The 24,647-nt window shown below is 43.5% G+C and overlaps 1 protein-coding gene across 7 annotated transcripts; it reads right to left on the bottom strand.

Annotated features, from left to right (window-relative positions):
- Nucleotides 1-432: 432 nt before the first annotated feature.
- On the bottom strand, nucleotides 433-24,647 carry LOC118316883 (DENN domain-containing protein 2D-like). 7 transcript variants are annotated; one of them, XM_035645141.2, is made up of 17 exons: nucleotides 24,392-24,647; nucleotides 20,776-20,842; nucleotides 20,558-20,644; nucleotides 20,289-20,354; nucleotides 11,330-11,377; nucleotides 10,508-10,603; nucleotides 9,120-9,295; nucleotides 8,017-8,129; nucleotides 6,777-6,846; nucleotides 6,596-6,673; nucleotides 4,849-4,989; nucleotides 3,872-4,020; nucleotides 2,510-2,681; nucleotides 2,368-2,415; nucleotides 2,175-2,256; nucleotides 1,847-2,089; nucleotides 433-752 (listed from the first exon to the last, which is right to left on the bottom strand). In XM_035645141.2, exons 1-17 carry the CDS (start codon nucleotides 24,419-24,421, stop codon nucleotides 685-687), a joined length of 1,734 nt encoding a protein of 577 aa, XP_035501034.1. In that variant the 5' UTR covers nucleotides 24,422-24,647; the 3' UTR covers nucleotides 433-684. The 7 variants fall into 7 exon arrangements, with proteins under 7 accessions (XP_035501034.1, XP_047186864.1, XP_047186865.1 ...); XM_047330908.1 differs by having other exon boundaries at nucleotides 10,508-10,606; nucleotides 24,392-24,646; XM_047330909.1 differs by having other exon boundaries at nucleotides 10,508-10,606; nucleotides 24,395-24,646.

The raw sequence follows: 24,647 nt of genomic DNA, 5'->3' as shown, positions 1-24,647 counted from the left end.
GGCTACAACAACTTCTGAGTAGGATGATTCTCATCATGTGGATTCTATCAGAGGTTCCACCGATCTCCAATGGTATTTCATTCTGCTTTTTCCAGATAATGTTGGTTAAATCTGCTTTATAAGTTATGACTATTCATTCCTTTGTGGCATTACAACTACATAAACAAGACATTAAGCTATGGGAATTCAGACTGTTATTATAATGTAAATCTTTGTGGATCGAACTGGGCTGGACTGCTAATGTCCTGCATCTTTGTTCATGGAAAGGAAGGGAATTTTAGTTACTTGTCAGTCAAGGCAGTCACAGATAAGGATAAAAAATGGAAGAAAATAATATATATTGGCAGTTATGTGAATAGAAACCTACTGTACAAAAAAAAAGGCTACCAGCCAGGGGTTCCTCGTTGTTTAAAATCAGAGACTGCTGGTATGTGGACTTAAAAAAAACGACTCTTTATTTGAAATGATTTTCCTGCTCATCAGCATCACACTTTGGCCACATGCAGAGGACCAACGCGTGGAACTCAAGTCTCTCATTCTACCAGTGTAGCAGCAAGTCACAGTAATTCACACACTGTTACGGACATACAGTATTTAAAACTAAACCGACACGGGACATAAAACACGCAGTACAGCATTCACATCTATGCGCTCCATTATATACACCAAAAGGTCCCTGCAGAGTTAGTGTTTCTTTGACTTGTCCCTTTTCTTCTTCTCTTCGTATTCAAGGATCTTTTTGTGAAATATTCCTGCAGGACAGAGAACAGGAGCATGAATCAGTGCACTGTCAAAAAGAAAAACAATAAGTTCCTCCAACAGGAGTTCAAGTTACAAGACTACTTGAAGAAATGACATAACTAGACACTTTAAGTTGACCAGACTCAAAACAGACAAATGTTAATAATACGGGTGAGTTGATTTAATCACATTGGTGAGTTTAAAAAAAGACTTGTATAGTTATATCCACATCATCATCATCTCAAGTGAGACGACAGCGAGTAGCGTCTGTTGGTCATTAACAGATGTTAGTGTGCTGTGGCCTCGTTAGATCAGAGCTGGAGATTGTTTCTTTACTGAGAGAAGAAGAAAGAACAACACTGAAAACCGCTCTCAATGGGAAAATGTTTCCCGCTCCTCTCCGACTGACTTCAGCATTTCAGCAGTGACAGACAAATGGTTCATCAAATCATCTAAACTATTTCTAATAAACACGCCTTTCAAATAACTATCTCATAATTACAAGAAAATGTCAAATTTTTTCCACTGTAAACCACTGTGAATCGTCCACACACACGGTTAATTTCACTACACACAAACATACAAGGCTCCTACAGTATCTGTGGTGCTGAACTCATCCTTATCTTTCCTTGGATAATATACAATTATTGATAATTGATATCGTGTAGACGATAAAACACAAGGACCAGTTTCACAGACAAAAAGACGGGAAAACAATCGCTACACTGAGTTAAAAGCCAAGGAGTGAAAATGTGTTTTAAGACGGGATTTAAAGACAGGAAGTGTGGCCAGCCTAACGTGCAGAGGCAACTCCTTCCAGAGTTTAGGGGCTACAACGATCTCCCCTCTGCTTCAACCTTGACTTGGGCACGACCAGTAGCAACTGGTCAGCGGGTCTGAGTGACCTGGGTGGGACGTGGGTCCAGGGAACACAGATCCATGAGGGGCGTCACGGGCATCACTTTGTCCAAAAATCTGGACTTTAAGTTAAGTTAAGTTGAACAAGTTTAGGGCCATCCAGATACCCCCCCTCTACCATCCTACAAATCCTTGCAGAGAAATCGGACTACTTCATCATCATCATCGTCGTCATCACAGTCCTCACCTTGCTGCGGTCCAGGCTGCTGCTGCTCCACCTCCTGGATGAACAGGTCAAACATCTGCGTCTGGAGGAACTTCTTGACAAAGTGTCGAGTGGTCTTGGACTCGATGGCCTTGTAGAAGCTCCTCTTCTCAAACACCCCCCCTCCTCCGTGACTGTATTTCACGTAGGAGGCGTAATGGCCGACTGTTTTCACAAAGAAATGCAGGAAGGTCTCCGACACCACCCGGTTCAGCTCCTCCTCCGCTGGGGTAGAGGACAGAAAACATTAGGATGATGGACCTAGGTTTGTGTCCTTCACTGTCTCTGACTCATTTTGCAGTTGACTCACTTGATGTTTTTTGTCTCATGCTTAGTGCCTCTAAGATTTCTGCCTGGAGCTTTGGGGGCAGAATAGAGCTTTCATCCCCAGTCTGGAAAAGGGAAATATATTTAACTTGGACCAAATGGTTGTTTCCTGTGAATTTCAAACTTGAAATGGACAACCAGCAGATTTACTACATTTCAGTTGACAAATCACTCACTGAAAAAATGAAGGTCTTCTCTTTGTCCTCAGACAAGTCGACTATCAGCTGTGTTCCAGAGGAAGAGAGGGACAGAGTGAGGACTCATAGGTGACGTCAGTCCTGCCTTTGTACAGATGACACAACGTCAATGGTAACTCACCTCACCCTCCTCGTTGACCTGGTGCAGGAGGCGCTTCTGCACTCCCAGCAGGTAGGGCGTGGGCGCCATCACCACATCCATCAGGATCTCCGGAACGATGGAGATGAAAGTGTGCTGCCAGGTGAAGGGGTAAAGGAGGGCGGCCACTGCGTGGATGACTTGTGATAACGTCCTGCAGACAGACCAGAGAATTGACGTCAGAGCTGGTCATAGAGTAAAATGTCCGGGTTTGTTTGGCGGAACCCGTCTGTTTGATTGTAAGAAGTTGTTTCTGTTCTTTCTTTGTGCTCCAGAGTTTTGGGCAACAAACATATTCCAATCATTTAAAGGGGCAGGAAGCAATTTTGGAGAGAGATTGTTTGTTGTTGATTTTTTAACTGCAATGATCGGGGTGGAACCTGCAGCCTCGGGTATGTGAGGCCGACGCGCTAACCACGATGCCAAAACCCCCGAGGCGTAGTGTCTGCCGCTAGCATGTTTCTTAAGGGTGTCGGGGAGTGATGTGTTGTGAGGTGCGCTCTGCACCATTTCTTTAGTTTTTCAATTTACAGAGCCATGAGTGAGCCCAAAAAACTTTTATTTTTTTCGCCACACAGATCCGACAGCTAGTGGACCGTGAGGAAATATTCCCTGAATTTTTACAAAAAAGTGTGTAATAGTTTAATGCCAGGCCACTGAGCCTGTGACTGTTACATCTGCCCAATATAGTTTTCTGGGTTTAGTCCTCTGCAGTTTAAGTGATAATTTTATCCACATTAATCTCATACATCGCCTCTCTGGAATCTAACTGACAGAAATCTATCCGAGCAACTTCAGACTGAAAACAAAGATATTCAGTATAAATTATGAAATCATATAAAACAGAGAAAAGTGGCAATGGTAAACTGCTGAACGACTCTGACTGCAGTGCAGCAGGACAACACTGACTTTATTTACACTAAGAGCCAAACAAAGTTTTGGTTTTCTTAAAGCTAAAGTGTGTAATTTTTGTAATTTTCTGGTGGCATCTGGTGGTAAAGTTGCAAACCCACTGAGCAACCGACAGGGGACACTTTATGATGGCACACCGCTGATTCCATTTCCTGTTTCCGCGAATGCAACGTATTCTGGACTGTTTTGTGCAACGACCATAATCAACACAACGGATGTCGGGTCCACCTCATGTAACCATATTTAACTCATTCACAGTTGATTATACATTTATGAACACATAGTTTTGGAAAATATATTCAATTTCTGTGAATGAGTTCTTCTAAATATTACACACTGTAGCTCTAAATAACCTGATGAGGAAACCTTAAGGTGTTAGTGTTCTACATTTCTTTTGTTGAGCATGTGAGTGTACAGGTAAGTATGTAATACCCCAGTTCATCAGCGATGAAAATGATGCGTCTCTCCAGAACAGCGGCGGCAAACACCAGTAGCACCTCCTCGTCCTTCAGGCAGCCGAACAGCGTGGCGAAGTTGACGTGTTCCAGCCAGGAGTCCAGTGGACGGGTCAGACTGATGATCTGATGGAGAGTGATGACCGCTGTCACAAATATGTCAACAGTGGTAGCAGCATCACATGGCTCAACTGACTGCACCACACAGGAAAGTGTATCTTTGTCCTTTACCCCCAACACCCCCACCCCCCACCCCCCCATCCCCCACCCCTCCCTGGGGGCTGGTCTCAGTAGCACTGAATCAGTGAATACTTGAGATGACAGAGCTGCTGGGACGAGTGTTGGGTTTCTGCCCTGAGCTACAGGTTGGGTAATGCAGGACAGGTTCAGACACAACTCTCCACCGACACTCCTACCAGGAGGACCTCGTGTGTCACTAGGTTGCGCTGTTGGTGTTTTATCCTCTACATTCTATTTCACAACCTTTGGGAGAATGAGTGATGACACAGCAGCCCCTGCACTGATGATCATCAGCGTCTGAGCTGGGGACTTGTCTTTCCGTCTCTACAGTTGTTTGGAACCATCCCGTCGACAGTTGCTTTCAGCCTATTTGCTCAATGTTTTTCCTCTTGTGTCAGTGAATGTCGTCATACTTCCCTAATACAGCTCGGCTGAAGTCCCGGCTTCCCACCCGGACTAATATGTCGCAGAAACATGACCGCTCAGGAGTTTCAAACAAAATTGGAGTGTCCATAATAAATATTATCGGCCTAACTGGTGGAACTACTGTAAACAACAGTAAAATAAATTTAAGTGAAACTCTGATTTAAACCCCAACAAGTCATGATGCTACCAAGACAAGAGAAAGGACTCTTTGGATCTGCATATTCTTTTCTGTCCATCATCACACTTCATGTGGACTGTTTTGAGCAGAGGGAGGGGTTTCGGTCTGACCTCAGTGCCTGACTCAGGAATGAAGCTCTTAATCTCCACTGTGTTCCCCGGAGCTGGGAATGGGGCCTCCCGCAGCTTCTGCATGAATGGGTAGATCATGGCCATGGAGATCTGCCGCCGCTTCTCCACCTCGTCAAATATCTGCACACACACACAGGCGAACACACTGTCATGGTACAGTACCAACACATACCAACACATCACAGCTAATTCTTTGACAAAAAGACAATTCAAAGAAAAGGTAATGTGATCCTTTTTTAGTTTTTACTTTAGTTTTAGTTTTTGTTCTTGAACAGAAGCCAGAGTTCAAATAAGGCTGTGAAAACACAGCGAGGGGTGAAACCACTGTTAACATCAGTACAGCGACAGTCGTGTCGTACTATCAATGTGCTGAGGAATCACTTTAACCCAAGAAGCTGCTGGTAGACTTAACCTAGAATGACAGTAATCTAAAACAGGTAGAATAGAGATCGTTGTACGTTTCATCATAAGTTAGAAAAGGTCCACCTTTACACACTGTTTATTAGATGAAGAAGAGATGTGGTACCAAGACGCACATGCTCTATTGGGAAGTCAGACCTTCAAAGTGCTGCTATTGTACAGTAACTCAAAAACATGGCCTGTTGGGAAAAGGACAAGTCAGATTTTTATTATTCACACAAAAACATTTAAAAAAAAAGTTATTTTCCAATGTACCAGGAATAAAAACACCAAATCTTGTATTTACATACTTATTCAAATTGAAATGTACTACATCTAAAAAATAGCAGCACTAATCAATAAAGTATTTGTCACCTTACATCTGTTAGTTTTTAATTGTAGTATAAACTTGACCTAATTCTCTAGAGGACATGACTTCCTCATTGTGTTCAGCGGCAATAAGGAAGTGTACCACCGCAAATGAATTCCACGCCAAAGAAAAACAAAAGCACCTGACACTGGAGTTTCTCCTGGGGCCTGTACGAGGCGAGTTCAACAGACCCAGGATATGTTTTCTTTATCTGGTTTGACTTAACTTAACATTGATCATCCTGATAACCTGAGCTACGAAGCTGGATACCAACTGTCTCAGTCAACCCTGGGGTTTCCTCCGGTTACGAGCGCGTTCACGTGGAAGAGGCGGAGTCGGTTATTACAAGCGACCTCGTCAGAACCATGAATAAAGTTTTTAATATGATGCGAAAAGAAGCGCTGCTACGTGCAGCTCAATTTGGTTTGAGCGACATGTAAAAGTGACATTGTACAAAGTGAAATGAAAATAATATGATCAAACAACTAAAATAGAAAAGAACCCCTGGAAATAGACAGTTCTAAACAGTCTGCCTAAATATATCATGCAAATAAGCACAGGACATAATCAAATTTACTATTGAGTGAATATTTTTTCTCTTTTGTCTGACGATGATCGAACTGTGATGAAGACGGACGTTCTAAAAAGGTTTAACGTGAAAAGGCTTAACGTCACTTAATGTGCTTAAAGCAGCGATCAATAATCAACAAATTTCTCTTAGACCTGTGATCCTATAAATATGGACGTTATGTTACATTAATAAGCACATTGAGCCTTTTCCTTCTTCTATTGGGAAAACGCTCAATGTAAGATAACGTCCATAATTATAGGATTTCGGTTTAGATTTTTTTCTGTTAAGTGTTTATGAAAAAACATATCTCAGAGAATTTTGGTGATTAATTGATCGCTGAGTTTTGCCACATAAAGAAATAACCTGGAACGTTAAGTTGCGCTCACCTTGGAGAAGAGGCCAAAACAAGCCACACTGCTGATGATGCAGTACGCCTCGGGGGGGCGAGCTCCTCTTCCTCCAGGCTTCAGGTTGGTGAGTGACAAATAAAGAATATGCAACGGGCATTAGAAAATGAATATTCTAAATGTTGATAGACACTGACACCGTTTCAGACTAGACACTGACCAGTAACCTCCTGCAGTATCCATTTCTCCTGCTGCCATCGATCTCAGTCAGAACAAAGGAGAAGGTCTCACTGGAGACACAAGAGGAAAACACAGATTTGCAAAAAAGTTGAATGAAAAAGTTTGGGAAAATCCCATATTTTGAGCGAAAGGAAGTTAAAAGTAAAAGTACTGCAGCGAACATATGTTAACATGTTAATATTCTGCTGTTACTTTTTATTTCAAAGACTTTACATTCTACAGAGAAACCCCCAAACGCAGTGAAAACGTAGAAGCGTGGATGTAGCTAAAGTCTCTGACGCTTCAAACCTTGTGGTAACACTCAACACAACCATGAGCTCCTCTGATCAGCTGACCGAGGATCAGTCAGAGGAACAGATTGGTGACAGGGAAAAGTCGTTGGGAGGAAACCTTCCTCAGTCAGCGTCTGAACTCAAAGTGGTGTGTTTGGAGCAGCCTCTGATGAAAACATCACTCTTTTGCACATATCACTGGTTCTACAGAGAAGTTGTAGCAGATGTGAACATGTGACCATCTCTAAAAACAACCACAGGCAGTGACAAGCAGACCACTTGCTGCTGACAAGGAGCACACATTCCAAACATGAACAAGAAAATGTTTAAAAGACGAATAACAACCTGAATATATTCAAATTAGCAGCTCAAATGTCTCTTTCCTGTCTCTGTCTGATGCATCTGGTTAGCTCGACTCACTGACGAGACTGAGATGGCTCGGTAGGAATCGTGGGACTGTTTCCTGTATGGACCTGACGCAGACGGGGGCATGGTTTTTACTCACATGACAGACTGACACACAACTATCCATGGAATAGCATTACCTCATTGATTCACCTAACGCACCGTCCATACAACAAGTGAACTCGTCTCGGACGATCCTTCATCACACAGTTTCTCGTGACATATATGTTTTGTACGGCCCTGAGGCAGCCGGTGGTACAGGAAACTCAGCACAGCTACAGTAGATTTAAAATATATCGAAAAGATCTAGAAATACCCCAGAGCCTGAAGTGATCAGAGAAGATCAAGAAGAGAAGGAAAGTGTGTAAATTGTGATATTGTCCAGACTTTTGAATACGGCACAATCAGTTGTTTGTTTTAAATCACGGTTTATGAAATAAAAAAGTTAAAAGAGCATTTGAATTGAAAAGACTCATCTAAATGTGTGTTTGCTGCAGATGTTGAGTAGTTTGTTCCTAAGGTGGAGAATGAAGCTTGTCAGACCTGTGGTACTCTGTCAGGGGAGCCCAGCTGATGCCTTCTGGGAAACAAAACAGTGTGATCGCCTTCAATGTCTTCTCCTCCTCTTCCTTCTGAAATCTGGCCATTCCATCCCTCTGAAAGTACACACACACACACACACACACACACACACACAATGAATTAAGATGATTATGTGAACATCCCTTGATTTCTTTTCCCTGATTCACATTGGTAACAAAAGTTCCACATTTCTCCAGGAGGAAACATTTTAGTGGCTGTGTCTGAGTTTACACTTATTTTCAATACTTTGTTCACTGGTTTTCTGAGAGTGTAGTTGTTTTTGGACTGAGTTCTAACAGAATTTGGAAACGAGAGGAGCGTGCTGACATGTAAATATACTCATTGCATTTGAACACTTTGCTGCAGGTAAATTTAGGCCTGTCACGATAACTACTTTTTGTTGCACGATATATTGTCCAAGAAATGATTGCGATAAACAATATTATCGTCCTTTTAAGACCATTTTTGATACTGAATCATGTGAGCTTGGTCTTTCTACACGATTTGAGTAGTTGCTGAGATAAATGTTATCCAACATTTTAGAAAATACTAAGAAATCCATATTTTCTGACATTTTATAGACCAAACCAGTAATTTATGAATCATACGACGAGAACAGATGAGAGGAAGAAGCAGCGAGACTGTTGTTGACGTTCATTCTTATGTTAACAAACACGCATGTATTGCATGACATTTTCATTCAAATAAAAAATAACTTTTCAAGTTAACATTATAATTTGAATCTTGTTCATATACAGTATGTAAGCCCGATGAAGCCACCAGTCACCTGTTACCACGGGTTAGAACGTCAACATTTGACATCAACAGAAACAAAAAGCACTGTTACGTGAACCTTTAAAATAATCGATAAGCTACAGTATATGAGCTTCATTCTTGCAAACAATACGCTTTTTATTTTAATGTTGCTTGCTGTATTTTCAACAACCAACTTCAATTACCCTCAGAGCACACAACTTTGCCTTTTCCAAGTGGCCCTAGCATCACTGTGATCCGTCTCAGCTCCCGTATACACTTTGGTGTTCCACCGTGACCCGACCACTGACCTTGGGAAACTGGTAGGTGATCCGAGGTTCATAGCTGCTGCCGTCCTTGGTCTTGTTGAGGCTGACCACCACCAGATACTCAAAGAAGTACTGTCCACTGACGTAGCGGTGCTGCCTGGATGTGTCTTGTGCCGCTGCCGGGTCCGGGGGCTCTGTGGGCTCCAGGTCTTTCACTCCTACAGGGACATGTAGTAATAAGCTGTAGTCCGGATACGAAGGTTTGCCATCTGTGACATCTTCTATAGAAAGCAGGTGTGTCTTTCCAAATATTAAATCGATTGAATATTCCACTGTTGACCACCACAAGAGGCACTGCAGATTAACTTCAATGTAATATGTCAGTTTTTCCTTTTAGATAAAATTCTGCTTTGTCATCATGGGGTATAGAGTGAATCCTTTTGTTTTATGTTCGCATAAGGCTGCAACATGACGTACTTTATTTCCTAAAACTGGAGAAAAAGAAAAAGGTGTTCACTGCGTGGTTCGTCCAACACATTCAGGAAATATAGGGGGCCATGTTTCCACCTAGTTATTCCAGACTGACCTCGAACCTCCCAGTACCTTTGTCCTGGGTGTTTTTGTCTGACGAGTTTACAGGTAGCAGTGGTGGTTAGGGCTCCGTTTTGTCTTTTCTATTCTATTACTGACTGGTGTTATGGTGTTTGTTGTCTTTTCTTATTTTTCCTCTAATTATACAGTAGATATGGATATCTAATTGGATATCTATTCAAAATTGGTAGTATTTATCTATGTTGTTTTCTGTTATATCCAATGTGGTGGTGTACAGGTCACCACAGGTGGTGAACAGCTGAGAAAGTGTTCATCATGTCAGTGTGCAGATAACTATTACTGCATTACTCTACCTGACGATTCTTAATTTTTTAGCAGATTCGAGGGCACTCATTCATTTTTTTCATCTGTGTGCAGATGGAGTTTTGCGCGTGACTTTTGGTCCAACTGCTGACTGTGGAGACAAACAGCCAAAGAAGTGGGTCAAACTGCAGATCTACAAGCACCTGTCTCTTTTCACCTCGTGCAACCAGACGCCTCTCCCTCCTCCCCCACCCCCTCGGCTCGGCTCTCTTGTTCATCCTTGTGGAGATGCGCCTCACAGCTTCAAAAGCTCCGCTCCGGATATAACAAAGAGTCAAACCGGTATTTCCTGTGTCTTGGCAGCAGGGAGGAGAGGCAGTGTGTGTCAGCGCCCAGTGTGTGCAGCAGTATTCTGATCACAGCGTGTGAGAGAAGCTCAACACTGTTTTAAAGGTTCCGTTCAGTCTCTGTTCAGAAAAGCATTTCCACCAGGAGTCATGTAACGCCTCATGACAAGTTGACCAAATGTCCCTTGTTAAAAAGCCTGAATCAAGTTTCTGCAGCAGAACACTCACTGTCTTTTCTGCCTCTGCGGAAGGAGGACCACATGGCACTGACCCTCTTGAGGGGCCCTTGTCTTCCTGCTTCATCTTCACCTGATGGGATGGCGCCTGCTGGAGAAACAAAGCCAGCAGCTGCTCATCACTGAAACCTTCACCCAATCGCACAACAACAAGAAACTATCAGAGGAGCTAGTAACCGTAATGTTCCGATTGAACAGACCTCCGCTCTGGTTGGAGCCTGTGACACCAGTAGGGTTAGAATTACAGCGTTCAGCCGACATCCCTAATGAGCAGACAGGTCGAACCTGGAAAAGTGGATTATGATCCGTCTACATATGTTTTGACACATTTCTTGGCTTGGCTTAAAGGTTCCACTGGAACCTGTACAAACTTCAGCGACATCCTCTGAGACTGGTTAGATGTAAAATGACGAATATCAGTTGGGTGTATCACGATATACTGGTACGGCCGATAACCATAATATTGAATTTCTTGTTGATAACATGGTAATGACACATACATGACAATATGGTGTGCCTCTTAAATCATTTCCATGTTTTTTATTATGTAACTATCTGGTTCAGAGAGAACATAGATAACTGTACACTAGCGTTAACAAATCTGCCGATTGAATGATTCTTATAAATGATATGGTTTTTCTATAGATAACATGATTCAATTGTTAGCAGGAATTATATTGGCCACATCGTGACAGCCCTGACATCAGTTATAAAACCTATACTTGACAACTAAAGGTAACAAGAAAAGAAGTGTGAGTGAAAAGTGAAGTGTACAGTGGGGAGTCCTGTCACCCCTGGGAGCGACTGTACTCACTGTGTTTCCCAGCGACATCAGAGATGAGGTTCCCTCTGGGCTGCTCACCTACACAACGCAGACAAAGGTTTGGTGAACAAACAGCTCGGACACAGTCCCGGGAACAGCCCTGGTTCACTGACGGGGCTTTCACGACGGCTGAATGATACACCATGCCGCAGACAAACTAAATGCTGCTCATCATCATAGATCGAGGCTTGCTAGGCAACTGAAGAACAACAAGCCACGTTTCCACCGCAGGAACTATACCCAGGAACTAGGAACTAAAGGAGGAACTCTGTGCGTTTCGACGCAGGAACCAGGGTCTAGATTTACTTCCTGTGTAATTTATTTACCCTGAAAAAGACCCCTGCTCGGGGGGTAGTACTAACCGAAGGTTCGGTAAGTATGGGGGCGGGGCTGCAGTGCTGAAGAACTCTGGTTGTTAAAAGCTGGTGTGCAGCCGTGAGCTCACCACGGATTTGTTTTTTCACCGCGCTTCGTCATGGACACGCAGAAGAGAGGACACGACAGACGGACCGACGGCGAGGAGAAAGGCTCTGCTGAGCATTTTCGCTGAGGAACTAATAGTTCCTGGTACTTTTGGTGGAAACGCGGCTTAGGAGAGATTGCAGGGAATCGATATATGAATTTGATCAAAACTGAGCCAAACTAAATTGTGAAAGTGAGAATTATGGAGGGCATACAAGTAATGTCTGAAATACTGAGAAACATTACGGAATTTCTTTTTGAAGAAACTTCAGGAAAAAAAACAAGGAAGCAGAATCAAAAACTGCTGAATACAAAGATTACTAAATGATTATCAGTATGATGCGGATCAAACTCGATTGAGGCAAAGGAAGGACCATCCAACTCTACTTCTACTCTGTCTGAAAACTATGAGGGATGACAAATTGCACTTAAGGGAGAGAACTGAACATTATGCATTTGGCCTGGGAAGCGAACACTATGAACGTCTCAAGTCGACTGTATGATTTGTATCATGAGTTTCCTCTCGATAATAACTGCAGAAAATTATGTGCAAAAAAATGTGCAAGATGCTCCTGTCAGGTAATATTAATGAAACAAGTTCAATTGCATTTACTAGGAGCTAAAGAGGCAGGGACATAATGTTAATTAATACATAATAACCCACGTAATGGCTATATGAATAATTTGTTAAAGTACCTTAAAGTAGTTCTGTGTCTGTTTAGTGACTTTTGTCATTTTAGTTCACATTTAAAATGGAGAAAATACTCCACAGTAATATTATTATTTCCGTCATAATCAGGTTAGTCATGAGTTACATACAAGCCTCGATCTAAGCAGTCAAATATTGAACTAGGCTAAAGTAAATGTTTGGGAGGCTGGATTACTGGGCAGATACTTGAAGTTGACAAAGGTCTGAACAATGAAGTTGGTCATGACTGAGCCCATGTGCTAAAAATGCCAAATGCCAAATTGGAGAAGGACAGTGCAAGCCTTTCACTCGCATTTCTGAATAGCAATAAATGTGTGCAAACTGTAAAATGTATTTCGGAGCACATGTGCAGATAACATGTAGCCTTTTACAAATTCAGCCCAGGCAAAGATAAAAAAAAGGGTTCATAAATATTGCACCAGTGTTGTCCGTTGACATTGATCTGCTGATGTTTCGTTGGTACTAATAATTGACAGATCAGCGTCGTCAGTTTCCTCCGGTTCTGAGCGACGCTGACAGCGGTCATTAGAGAGGTAGTTAGTGAGAGAAGAACCTCCGCTCTGCAACGACGCTGTACAACCACAAGTGAAGCAGATCACTGTCAGGTGGCACCTCCCAAGTCACCTTTCATTGATCATTATAAAAGTTTGATTTACACTGATAAACTTGATTATTTTGAACCATGACCTTCAGGATTTGAATGAAGAAGCTCGTACATTTACAGATGTGTTAGATTAACTAGTCTACAGCTGAGTTATTTCACTGTGTCAGATACACAGGGCCAAAACAGCTTGATGGGGACGTCACCAATGAAATCACTTGGAGGGAGTAATCATTCAAAGCCTGATGAAAAATAACTGGTTACTTTTCCAACACTCTTGAAGCAGCCTCCCTCCCCTCAGTTGTCTTCCTGCTCGACCTCTCAGCAGCTTTTGACAGAGTGAACAACCAGATCCTCCTCTCCACACACCAACAACTGGGAGTCTCGGACTCTGCACTCTCCCTGTTCGCATCCTACCTCAAGGACAACACCTACAGGGTTACTTGGAGACGATCTGTGTATACGCACACACCTTACGCACTGCTCCATTCCTGACAGGAGATAGGCCACTCATATAACACAAGCTTTTTCGGATGATTTAATATTCTGCATACCCCAGAACGGGAGTTACCATCCCTGGGGATGAACATAAACAGTGCGATGCGTCAACGTGTTCTTCGCAAATCAATGATGCGTCGTTGCAGGCCTATCTGTGTCTGAACCCTCCAACCTCACCACTGGGGTCCCTCAGGGCTCTGTTCTGGGCCCCATCCTCTTCCCTCTGTACACCAGGTCATTAGCCTCTGTCATTCACTCACATGGCTTTTCCTACCATTGCTATGCAGATGACACCCAACACATTTGGTCCAATCTGACACCCAGGTGGCAGCACGAATCTCTTCATGTCTGGCGGACATTACTCAGTGGATGTCGAAGACCGAGATGCTTTTCCTCACAGGGAAGGCGTCTCCCATCAACGACCTGTCCATCACCATTGAGAACTCTGTGGTGACCCCTGCTCAGACTGCAAGGAACCTGGGTGTGACACTGGACAACCAACTGTCCTTCACTGCCAACACCGCAGTAACGACCCACTCCTACAGATTCATCCTCCACAACATCAGGAGGATACGTCAGTTCCTCACCAAGGAGGCGATGCAGGTATCTTGTCATCTCATGCCTCGACTACTGCAACTCCCCTCTAGCTGGTCTGCCGACATGGGCCATCCGACCTCTGCAGCTCATCCAGAAAGTAGTGGCCCGGTCACACTACAACGCTCCTCCTCATCCTGCACTGGCTTCCAGTGGTGGCTCTAATCCGATTCAGGCCACCGGTAGTTGCCTACTGTGCTGCAAATGGCTCAGGCCTTTCTGACATCCAGAACATGGTCAAACCTTACACCCCAGCCTGTCCACTCCACTCTGCTACTGCCTCACTGTGATGGGTGGGCAGCCACCACTCATCTAAATCCTGTACATTTTCTGTCCTGGTTCCTCAATGGTGGAACGATCAGGAAAACAGAATCACTTCAATCTGTCCGTCACATTCTGAAAACTCACCTGTTCAGACTGCACCTTACTCCTTCAATAAAAAAAAAGTCTAGTGAAAAGTGAGAACTTGAGGTTACTTTTGTCTGTCTGATAAATGTTTATGTAATCTCTTGATTCTTGCACGTTTTGGGCAATATCCTCTCTAATTCAGCTGGTCCCAGTCAAAGACAAGCCCAAAGCCCCTTCACAGCTGCAGCTAGTGGGAGGAGACTTAGCAGAAAATTGAATGATGACGCTCGCTGTGACCAGGTTCATAAGACCTACAACCCTTTACAATAGCAGAGTCCAGGGGCTTTAGATAACAATTGAGTTGTGTTATTTTTTTTCCTTTGATGGGCTTTATGTTAGTACCATTACTCAACACACAATATCAAAATAGTGCAGCTCAACAATGTTCCGAGTACAGTACGAGAAACAAAACATTTGTCCATTCCAACTCCTCACTGCTTTGGGTCAGAAATGATAATACAATTTACACTGCTTATATTATCGCTAAAGACGTGCTACCATTTACAACATGTAGGTCCCAAATCATCCCCACAAAAAAGCACCTTTATTCCTGTTTACAGTCATTTACATAATCATTTGTCAGTGAAAAATTTGGGGGGCACCTAAATTATGTGCTGATGCACCTAAATGAAAAAGTTAGTCTGGAGCCCTGCACATCATTTACAAAATCCTCCTCCTCACCTATAAATCCCTCCATGCCCTGGCCCCCGGGTACCTGTCTGACCTCCTCCACCCCTATACCCAACCCCAGAACCTACACTCCTCTGATCACGTCTGCTCAGCATCCCCCCCCGTACCAGCCTGAGAACCAATGGATTACAAGGCTTTCAGTCTTGCCCCCCCCCCGGCAAGAGACAGTTCCAGGGGGTATAATGTCCCATCTCTTTGAAAACCCTTTCAAAAAACTACTTAAGGGAGTGCGAAATGGCCTATCTGTAAATCGCAATATATTTGTGTTATCACGATACACAATATATATCGCAATATTTTTAAATCTCCTCTTACGCACTTCCTTTAATGCACAATTTAACCCTTTGATGCATACAATCACACCAGTATAATGATTCTAGTAGTTAATGAGACATTCTTTAATCTTACTTATTTTCATTAATGGTTTCTATTTGGACAATTTTAAATGTCAAAGCAAGTCTTATGCCGGTGCCTTTACAAAGTTTTATGAGACAATTTGTTGTCACGGTATTCGTGATATAGTCATTTAATACATCCAATGTGCCACAAGCCGCGAAACATTGAATATATTTGAGATACCGCCCACCGCTACTTTTGACCTCTAGATTCACTATCACCAACATTTCCACTACAACTCTCTGTTCTTGGTTTCTTTCACTTTTATTCTTTGTTTCCTAACTCTGTAAAGCGGCCTTTCAGTACCACGAAAGGATCTTTTATAAAACCAAGTCATCATTAAGATTAGTGTATTGATATTATCCCAATATAACACCTGTTCTCAAAACAAAGTCAGTGAACGAGTGAGTGAATCCAGCTTCTGAATGACTCACTGCTCTGCTCTGCAGTGAACACCGCAGGGAGCTGCAGTAACGCCGGGTTAGATCAGAGAGAGCACGTTAGCTTTTTGTTCAAACAGACAAGAGTTTTGAAATTCTAACTGGATTTACTGGGGCGAGACAGTCTGCAAGGCTGCAGAGCAGAGACACCTGTAGCCATGGTGACGGTACACAAAAGACGTCAACAGCCGTCGCCTCAAATGGCGAAGACAAAAGTTGTTCACACAACCTGCATTCTCGCCAGTTCGTGGTCGTCACTAAGATGTGTGCTTTGCACATTTATCAGCGGTTAGACGGCCTAGGCGTGTTCGTTTTAAAAGACGAGTGAGCACACACACAGAGAGCGGAACTAACCCACTGCACATTTGTCCTTGTTTGACCTCTAGCCTTGGCTCACCAACCTGGTTCCAGGCAACAACCTTTACTTAAGTCCACGACATGTGACCCCAGTCTGTGGACGGGCCGAGGGAGTTAGCCCTCTGTCAACAGCGATGGGGTGATGTGGGTGTAAATAACAGCCTCACACCCCGAGGCTGCTCAACGTGTCACGACAACACGCCGTCGATTCTGAAAGGCAGAGGAATGGTGCAGGCGTCACTGCGGCCTGACTACAACTAAGTCCTGTTCGTATGTTGTCATCCCCTGCGGAAACCTGCAACCCGCTGAGTTCAAATAAGACATGTCCACTTTTGTGTTTGTATATTTTTGGTCCACATTTCTGTTCTAACTTTGAATTATTCTCCGGCAGACACTTCTCTGTTGGGCCTCGTGTGTAGCCAAGTCGCGAAGGACCTCACAAACTGCAACAGAAGGAATATCTTTCTTTGTCACTTCAGCTCTTTAGTCTTTAAAAGAATCCAAACCAGATCCCAGAGTTGCTGGACTGGATCTGAGGACGAGTTTATGATAAGGGATCACTTCTCACAACCACACGCTTTGGAGTGACACAGATAAGCGCTTTGTGGAAATGTTGAAAAGAGAATTAATATCCAATATCCGCCTCGCACCACAATAATACCAAACTACCTTTAGTGGCCCAGGGAATTTACTGCTGCGTTTTCTACAAAACTCCACCCGGAGTCCAGCACTCTGCTCGACGTGTCCACACTTCTCCACTCTGTGACACTCAACTATTTATGAAAAATGAAAAATAAATCATAAGGCAGAGCGTGACGCAGCCTACTGGAGCTGGAGGCAGCGGCGGGACACACGGACCCGGATATAGAGGACACAAACCTGCGCGATCAGACGGGCCCATCCGGTGCACTGACACCATCAACTGGATCTACCTGTGGATCCACAGGCACCGGGCCGCTCCTCTCACCCGGGCCGCTCCTCTCACCCGGGCCGCTCCACTCACCCGGGCCGCTCCTCTCACCCGCTCCTCTCACCCGGGCCGCTCCTCTCACCCGGGCCTCTCACCCGGGCCGCTCCTCTCACCCGGGCCTCTCACCCGCTCCACTCACCCGGGCTGCTCCTCTCACCCGGGCCGCTCCACTCACCCGGGCCGCTCCTCTCACCCGCTCCTCTCACCCGGGCTGCTCCTCTCACCCGCTCCTCTCACCCGCTCCTCTCACCCGGGCTTTACAAAGTGAACCCGCGGTGACCGGACCGACGTGCGCGCGCGGTGCGAGGTGTCCGGTACTCACTCCATCGGTTCTGCCCGGCTCCGGGTCCGGGTGCTCTCCTCCGCCTCCTCGTCACCGCGTCACTCATGGCCGCCGACCCCGCGCAGCTCAGTGACACGGCAGCGACCCTCCATCGTCTGCGCTCCCGCTCACACGCATCTCCTCCCGGCTCCGAGTGCGCTCCGAACGACTGAGCTGCGGCGACGCGCGGCGCGGCGCGGTGCGCTCCCGTGCCGCGTTCAGGTGACGTACGGAAAAAACAGGGCTCTGACCGCATGACCTATTGTTGTCTTTTTAGCCAATATTAAATAGACCAATAAATGCACAAATGAATTAATATGTCTGTGAAATACACCCTGATACAAATAAATGAGGCAATAAATAAATAAATAAATATATGAATTAAATGTAAATATAAACATAGAAAAGGAGTCAATTAGTTAAATAAATAGGTTTTACTTTTATCTATTTCAGGGTGCTTTCATTTCATAAGTCCACATTATTTCCTAATGCCACATTTATTAAATTCCCTCTCTATTTAGTTCCCTTTCTTATAAATCAGGGGGCGTGGCCATTTCTCAGATCCTGCCACAAGCAGGCCCTCACTTTAACGCAAAGGCACAGCCAACATAAACACCACACAGAGGACTTTAAACAGTCACAGTCATAAGTTCATCCCAAAGGACACAACAGAGACAGCTGTTAGTTTCCCCGAAGCAACGGGCAGGCAGGAACCCAAGCTCATGGAGTTAGCCAGAAAAGCGTTTTTAACTTCCAAGAAACCTGTTCAGTGTCACAGAAGATGACTCTTCCTCCTCTTTCACAAGACTGTTAAGACAAGTCGAGATTTCTGGCAAATGTTGTTCACGAGTTCTCTCTCGGCATGTGAACAGAGAACGCCGTTCACCTGCCAGACTGTCAGTTGGCTGATCAATTCAATTCAATGTTTTCAACATGATACAAACCCAACAGTGAGAAATGAGCAAACACTAGCCGTTATGACTTTCAGCTTTTCCCTATAGTAATCACATACAGGTGCTACAGAAATGTAAAGTCACTCTTCTCACTATAAAGAGAGGAATCTCTGCATCTTTGTATGTGGCTTGCACGTCCCGAGAACCATTAGTGATACCATTCAGACATTGGGGCCCCAACACAGGCATGTTTTGAATGGACAAGTTTAAAAGAACGGAACAAAAAAGTGATGTAGCAGAGGCCTAGCATAATGCCGCGACATTAAAACTTTAATGTTACGTTTGTAACTTGATCTGTGGATGTGCCATATACTAATGGTGCGTTCCATTTGGACTGGGAGGCTGGACATTTCCACTGGAACTCTCCCGGGAGACGGATTTCAGACTCAGAAAGTTGAACGAGCTTCTACGACCCGGACCATATAATCCAAGATGACTGCATCAGTAGCATAGACTGTAGGAAAAAATGGATGGAGTCACCGGGTCCGGAAAATGAAGCCAATGCGTAAGTGCCTGAAGCCTGTATTCTCTGGGATCACCAGCAGAGAAATCAGTTTTGATAGAAGTTCTATGAGAAAATGATTCTATTTCTCACTTGATTTATAACTTCAGTAAACTTTGTCAAATACACAATAAAGCCAAGAAGCGTGGATACAGCTTGATTGACAGCTGGCCCGTCCTATTGGTGCATAATTGCAGGTGCTGGTCAAAATGCGAAACTCGAGGCTTCAGAACGGCCGCTCATGAACCAACGGTTGACGTCACGCTGGGTTGCCACTTGATCATAATCGTGAAAGTAGCTGTAGCAATGTACTGCTTATCATCCCTGTAATTTTATTTGTATCTCATTGAAGCAGTCGTGCGCACAGTGCTGTCCAACATTTATCTGTCGACATATCTGTATGCACAAAATAGTACGCAATACATTACCAACTGGTATTGGTGGTTAACCTGGCTATGGCAAAACCCTCCTTCCACCTTGAAAGAAATAAACTCCTTTTACTGGAACTCAGTTCTGACTTCTGACTACTGTTTTTATAACCTTGTCTTATAAAGAATGGGTTAATATATACATTCATTACTAAATGTTTGGCTGGCTGTTGTAAATTGGTGATATATAGGCCTAAGTATAATTTAGTAGGTTGGATTGGCTTTTACTACCACCGTGTGCTATTTTGGACCTCTTGCTATGGCAAGGCTAAACAGATTTAAGTAGATATCCACAGAGATATCTTCTGCACTGTGGAGCACAAATTGATTAAAAAAGACTGCTCTGTCATAGAGCTTTTAAAAAAATATAAATGCAGCAATAGGATTCTGCAGGAGAACTAACCTCCCAAACCTTCTGTTCTAACACACCTCCATATCTCACTGTCAGGTTATAATTCACCTGTATGAATATGATTCGATGTTACTAGTCAGCTTGTAGCCAAGCAGTTTTGAATTGGCCAGTGACAGCAAAGCATGAATAAAAGTGTGACTTCGGTGCTCTGCTTTTGGGACTTATATGGGCCATGTCCACTTCATGTTCATGGTACCCTGTAGTATACCTGTCTTCTTCATCTGGTCCTGAGTACCACGGAGCTGTGAGGCACCATCTTCATCAGAGGATGGCTCTGGGATTAAAATGCAAAAGAAAATTCTTAAGATCTTAAGGTCTAGACTAGGGCTTGCGTTAAAAAGCAGTCACCAGTTTGTGTTCTTCGTAAGGGAACAAAGTGATTCGTTGAGATACTGTATGAGAATGTCTAAAATCCCCATCTCCTGGGTGGATTTAATGTAGTGAGAGGAGCTGACGTGATGAAAGTATATTGTTTACCCCTCCTCGATGCCTCGCGGACTGATGAAAATGACAGGAACCCTCTCCGCCGTGGAAAGCCGGCCTCTTCATTGCTGTGGTGCCTCTCTGCAGAAAATCCACGGCATGAAAAGCGTTGTCAGTGATTAAAAAGGCTGACTGAGACTCAGGTATTGCCTTTTAATCAAATCAAGGCATTTCACATCTCTGCGCGTGTGTGACTTGATGGTCCGTCTTACTTTTGATACGGAGAGACGAGAAGCTGAAGCTCCTCCTTGTGTTTGGAGACAGAGGCTGCTCCACATTCTGAGAGAAAAGGGAACAAGGAAAAGTTTAAATGAAATACAAGCCTTCAGAAGTTAACTATGCAAATCAACTAGGCGGAAGTATAAGTATAATTTCTTCTTGCCTTGCCAGCAAAAGAAACAAAGATGTTTGTCAGCCTGTCAGCATCCCAACAGCTCCAGGCCATGAAAGTTGATACGACTCAGATGACCATAAAAAATCTTGGCTCAACACGATTGAAATATGCACTTTCATAGGGTTAGAGGAACATTATAGCTTGGGTCAGATGACATCGTTAACGTTAGAGGACCTTCGTCGTCATGGTTACAATGATAAAAGTATGGCTAAGGTCATGGAAAAATCCTGGTCCTTGTTTAAAAGAAATGAAGATTCACCGTCGGTGTGTGGTCTCACATCACCTATCTTCTTCCTTTGCTCCTGTCACTCCTGTTGCTGCTCGAGCAAACAGATGTTACTTTGTGGCCCTTGTTGAAACAAGGGATTGTGTGATGACCCTATCACATTACATAGGACAGCAGTCATCACTGTTGTGATATAGCTCCCAGCCCCCAGTGACAGAAGTGACGCTCCAATCAGTGAGTAGGGGATGAGTCATGTTGTACCGTCTTTGACTTGACACGGCTACCGACCGGCATGGAAACTTTCACGGTCTGAGTAAACAATTTTTTTGTTGCCTTATACATGCTCAAGTGTGTCAGACAGTCAGAGGGACCCGGGCTGCAAAGTAGCTCGCCTGCATTCTCTAAAGTGAGTTATTGAGTTTTGTTGTAATAAATGCATAGTGATTATAATAAAACAAAAACGCAGAATTCAAATAATGATTTGGGTGTCCATTACTATGGCAACGGTTAAAGCCATTCGGGCCAGCCCGACTCAAATCCGTGCCAAGCTCAAGATTTGATTTTTTTTTTTAGGTAAAAAATAGTTATTTCAGTGATTTGGTCTCAATGTAGTGCGTTGTGCAATTTTGGGGCAGGAGACCTCATCACCCCACTGTCGCAGGTAGATTTATCACATCACCTAGTGGTCAAAGATAGGAACTGCAATAAGCCCCAATAGAGGCTCATTGGGGCGGGGATGAGTTCTGCCCTACTGCTCTACTCTGCAGCCCTGTACTGTTTTCTTGAATTTTAAATTTCTGTGATATGGCTAACCTTGACTGATTTCCTAACATTCCATTTGAATGTATGAATGCTTTGGCCTTAAGGCCTTTGGGTCTTAATACAATGCAAAGTACTGATGTTATTATGCAATTACACAGTACAATATATGCACTCCTATGTTGTTGTTGTACTTGACTGTATCTGGTGTTTCCATTGAGGAGCATTTTGTAGGTTTTGTTGATGATACATGACCACAGGCCGGGTGGTCAGTGGGTGTTGGGCTGCTCTAAGGTACAGTGTACTCACTGGTCCTTCCTCTGTCTTATCAGTCACTTGAAAGAAACGGAACCACACCTGTAAATACACATGACATGGTGCAGTTTGTACACGGGCTCCATAACAACCGCACACGTTTAGGACTAAAGTGCAGTGTGTTACTGTGGTTTATCTCTTCAATGGGGTCATATTGTTGTATTACTGCCAACTGCACCAAGCTGGATTTCCAACCTTACTGAACACCTGCCAGTCGTGTAATAGATATCATGAAACACTCACAGCAGAGTGATCACTTTAACTTTTGCCACATCAAGTATATTTTGATGATGACACTTTGTACTTCTTCTTCAGTAAAACTTTGAATGCAGGACTTTTGCTTGTAACAGTGTTTTAAATCACTTTTTAACTATTACTTTTCAGAAATGAATGAATAGATAATCTGTGTACAGGAGGCTCAGGGCCTGAAACTCCAGGTTCAGCAGGTGGTGAGGGTGTTTGTGGTACTTTGTTTGCTAATAATGTCTATAAAACTGGGCCAAACCAATATTGACTTTTGCAGCCGTTAAGGTCTGTTGCAAATCAAAGAAATAAAATCTCACTTTAGTTAAAGGGCCAATTATTTTGAAAGTATAATAGTAAAAGTGTTCATTATGTAGGCTGTAGGGTTTTATATAATTTGTATATTATATATATATTAATTTATATTATAAGATTATCAGCACTGATCCATTAATATGTGAACAGCATGTTCATTGTGGTTGGTTAAATACTATAATGTAGTGCTGATTAGAAAGACATTCAAGTCCCAGAATTCTCTGCATTGCAGAGGCTTAGGACAAACCATATTACACCTCTGGTATTTCTATACCCAGTGGGACCAGTGCACATGGTACCGAGTTATTCTGACTCATATCAGCTAGTAAAACTCAGATCAAACCAGTGAAAAACGACAATGGAATGAACCAACTGTACTGCGGGACAGCAATCAAAATCATACTTATAATATACAAATATATTTCCATTTACACAAATATACACAAACTCAAATCAAAATCTGAACTGCCACCGTCAAGCTGCGGGCCGTCGTACACAGTACAAAATACAGGAGGGCTTTAATGAAAGTTTTAAACTATATCTAAATACATTTAGTTTTAAAAGTATATTCCCCTCAAACATTATTGAGGGGAATTTCTACGCCGACGAAGTTTAAGTTTAAGATCACAAAATGAAAGTGAGACAGACAATTCGGCCTTTATTTCCTGGTGTGTGGGAACTCATGCAACCAAATAATGAAATGTTATTGACTTTGAGACAATCTACCTTCACTTTTACTCGCCTAAAAATGGGGGCGGGGGGCTGATTCAATAAGTGATGTGTCCTATTGTTTCACAAATCTAGATTCATATACTGTACCTATAGCAGAACTGTGACGGAGTGTACCACGAAAACAAAGGAATTTACACACACGGACACACACACACACACACACACACACACACACACAGACAAAACAATGAAGTTACCAATTAATGACCAACTGATAATGTCAAGAGAAAGTGGGAGAAGTACAGGTTGATCAGCTCTTCAGTCTGCACAATGCTGTGATTCCTGCAGTGTGTTTGGTTTCACTTACGCGTGAGAGCGTGATGTATCAGTGAAACGTGGAACTGACGAGAGAGAACTTGTTCAGGTAGTCTGTAATATGTTCTGCATTTTACAGGATGGTATCAAATGAAGTTTCACTGAAAAGACACTTCTTATAGATGAGACAGGTGCTGGCTGGGTGTTATGGTCATAAAATATTTTGTTGCCACATGTACTGTTTCTTTTAACTCGATTCCACACCAGTAAAAATACATTTTGACACCTTTCACTGCAGAGTCAAAATGCTGTGCGCTTTTTAATCTTACCACAGGAAGTAAAAGTGAAAATTTGTCAAGATCAAAGTTCTCTATTCCTGCTGTCATGTGACATTCACAGGAAATGTCAGTTTCTCATGCTTTACATGTCAAGGCAACTCTTTGCTCTGGTAGCATAAATGCCTCTGACTGTTACATGGCACCCTGATCTTCTGATCCTGAATCCAGTTAACGCATCGTCTGTCTGTATGGATGACACGTCCAGGCCATTCACTGAGGAGCAAAACACAAAGAGCGTGGAACTCACTCACCACCTGCTCCTGCTGTGATGTCTTGTCCATTTGTCTCGGCTGAGCAGAGGAAAGAAATGATTTATCATCCGCCGGATCCACAGTTCACGTGTCGACTTTATTTCTTCATCAGAGAATACCATCCAAAAAAGAACCTTCTCTTTCCCAGCACACGCAGGCGCAGCGGGTAGCTGATGTTGTTGGTATCAACGAAGCACCAAGTGCACAAGGAAGCAGTCGTTCAAGTGAGCGGTTGATGGACTTCAGTCTCAGGCTG

The sequence above is a fragment of the Scophthalmus maximus genome, chromosome 3 (assembly GCF_022379125.1).
Source record: "Scophthalmus maximus strain ysfricsl-2021 chromosome 3, ASM2237912v1, whole genome shotgun sequence".
Lineage (NCBI taxonomy): Eukaryota > Metazoa > Chordata > Actinopteri > Pleuronectiformes > Scophthalmidae > Scophthalmus > Scophthalmus maximus.
This window is presented reverse-complemented; position numbering and strand designations above follow the sequence as displayed.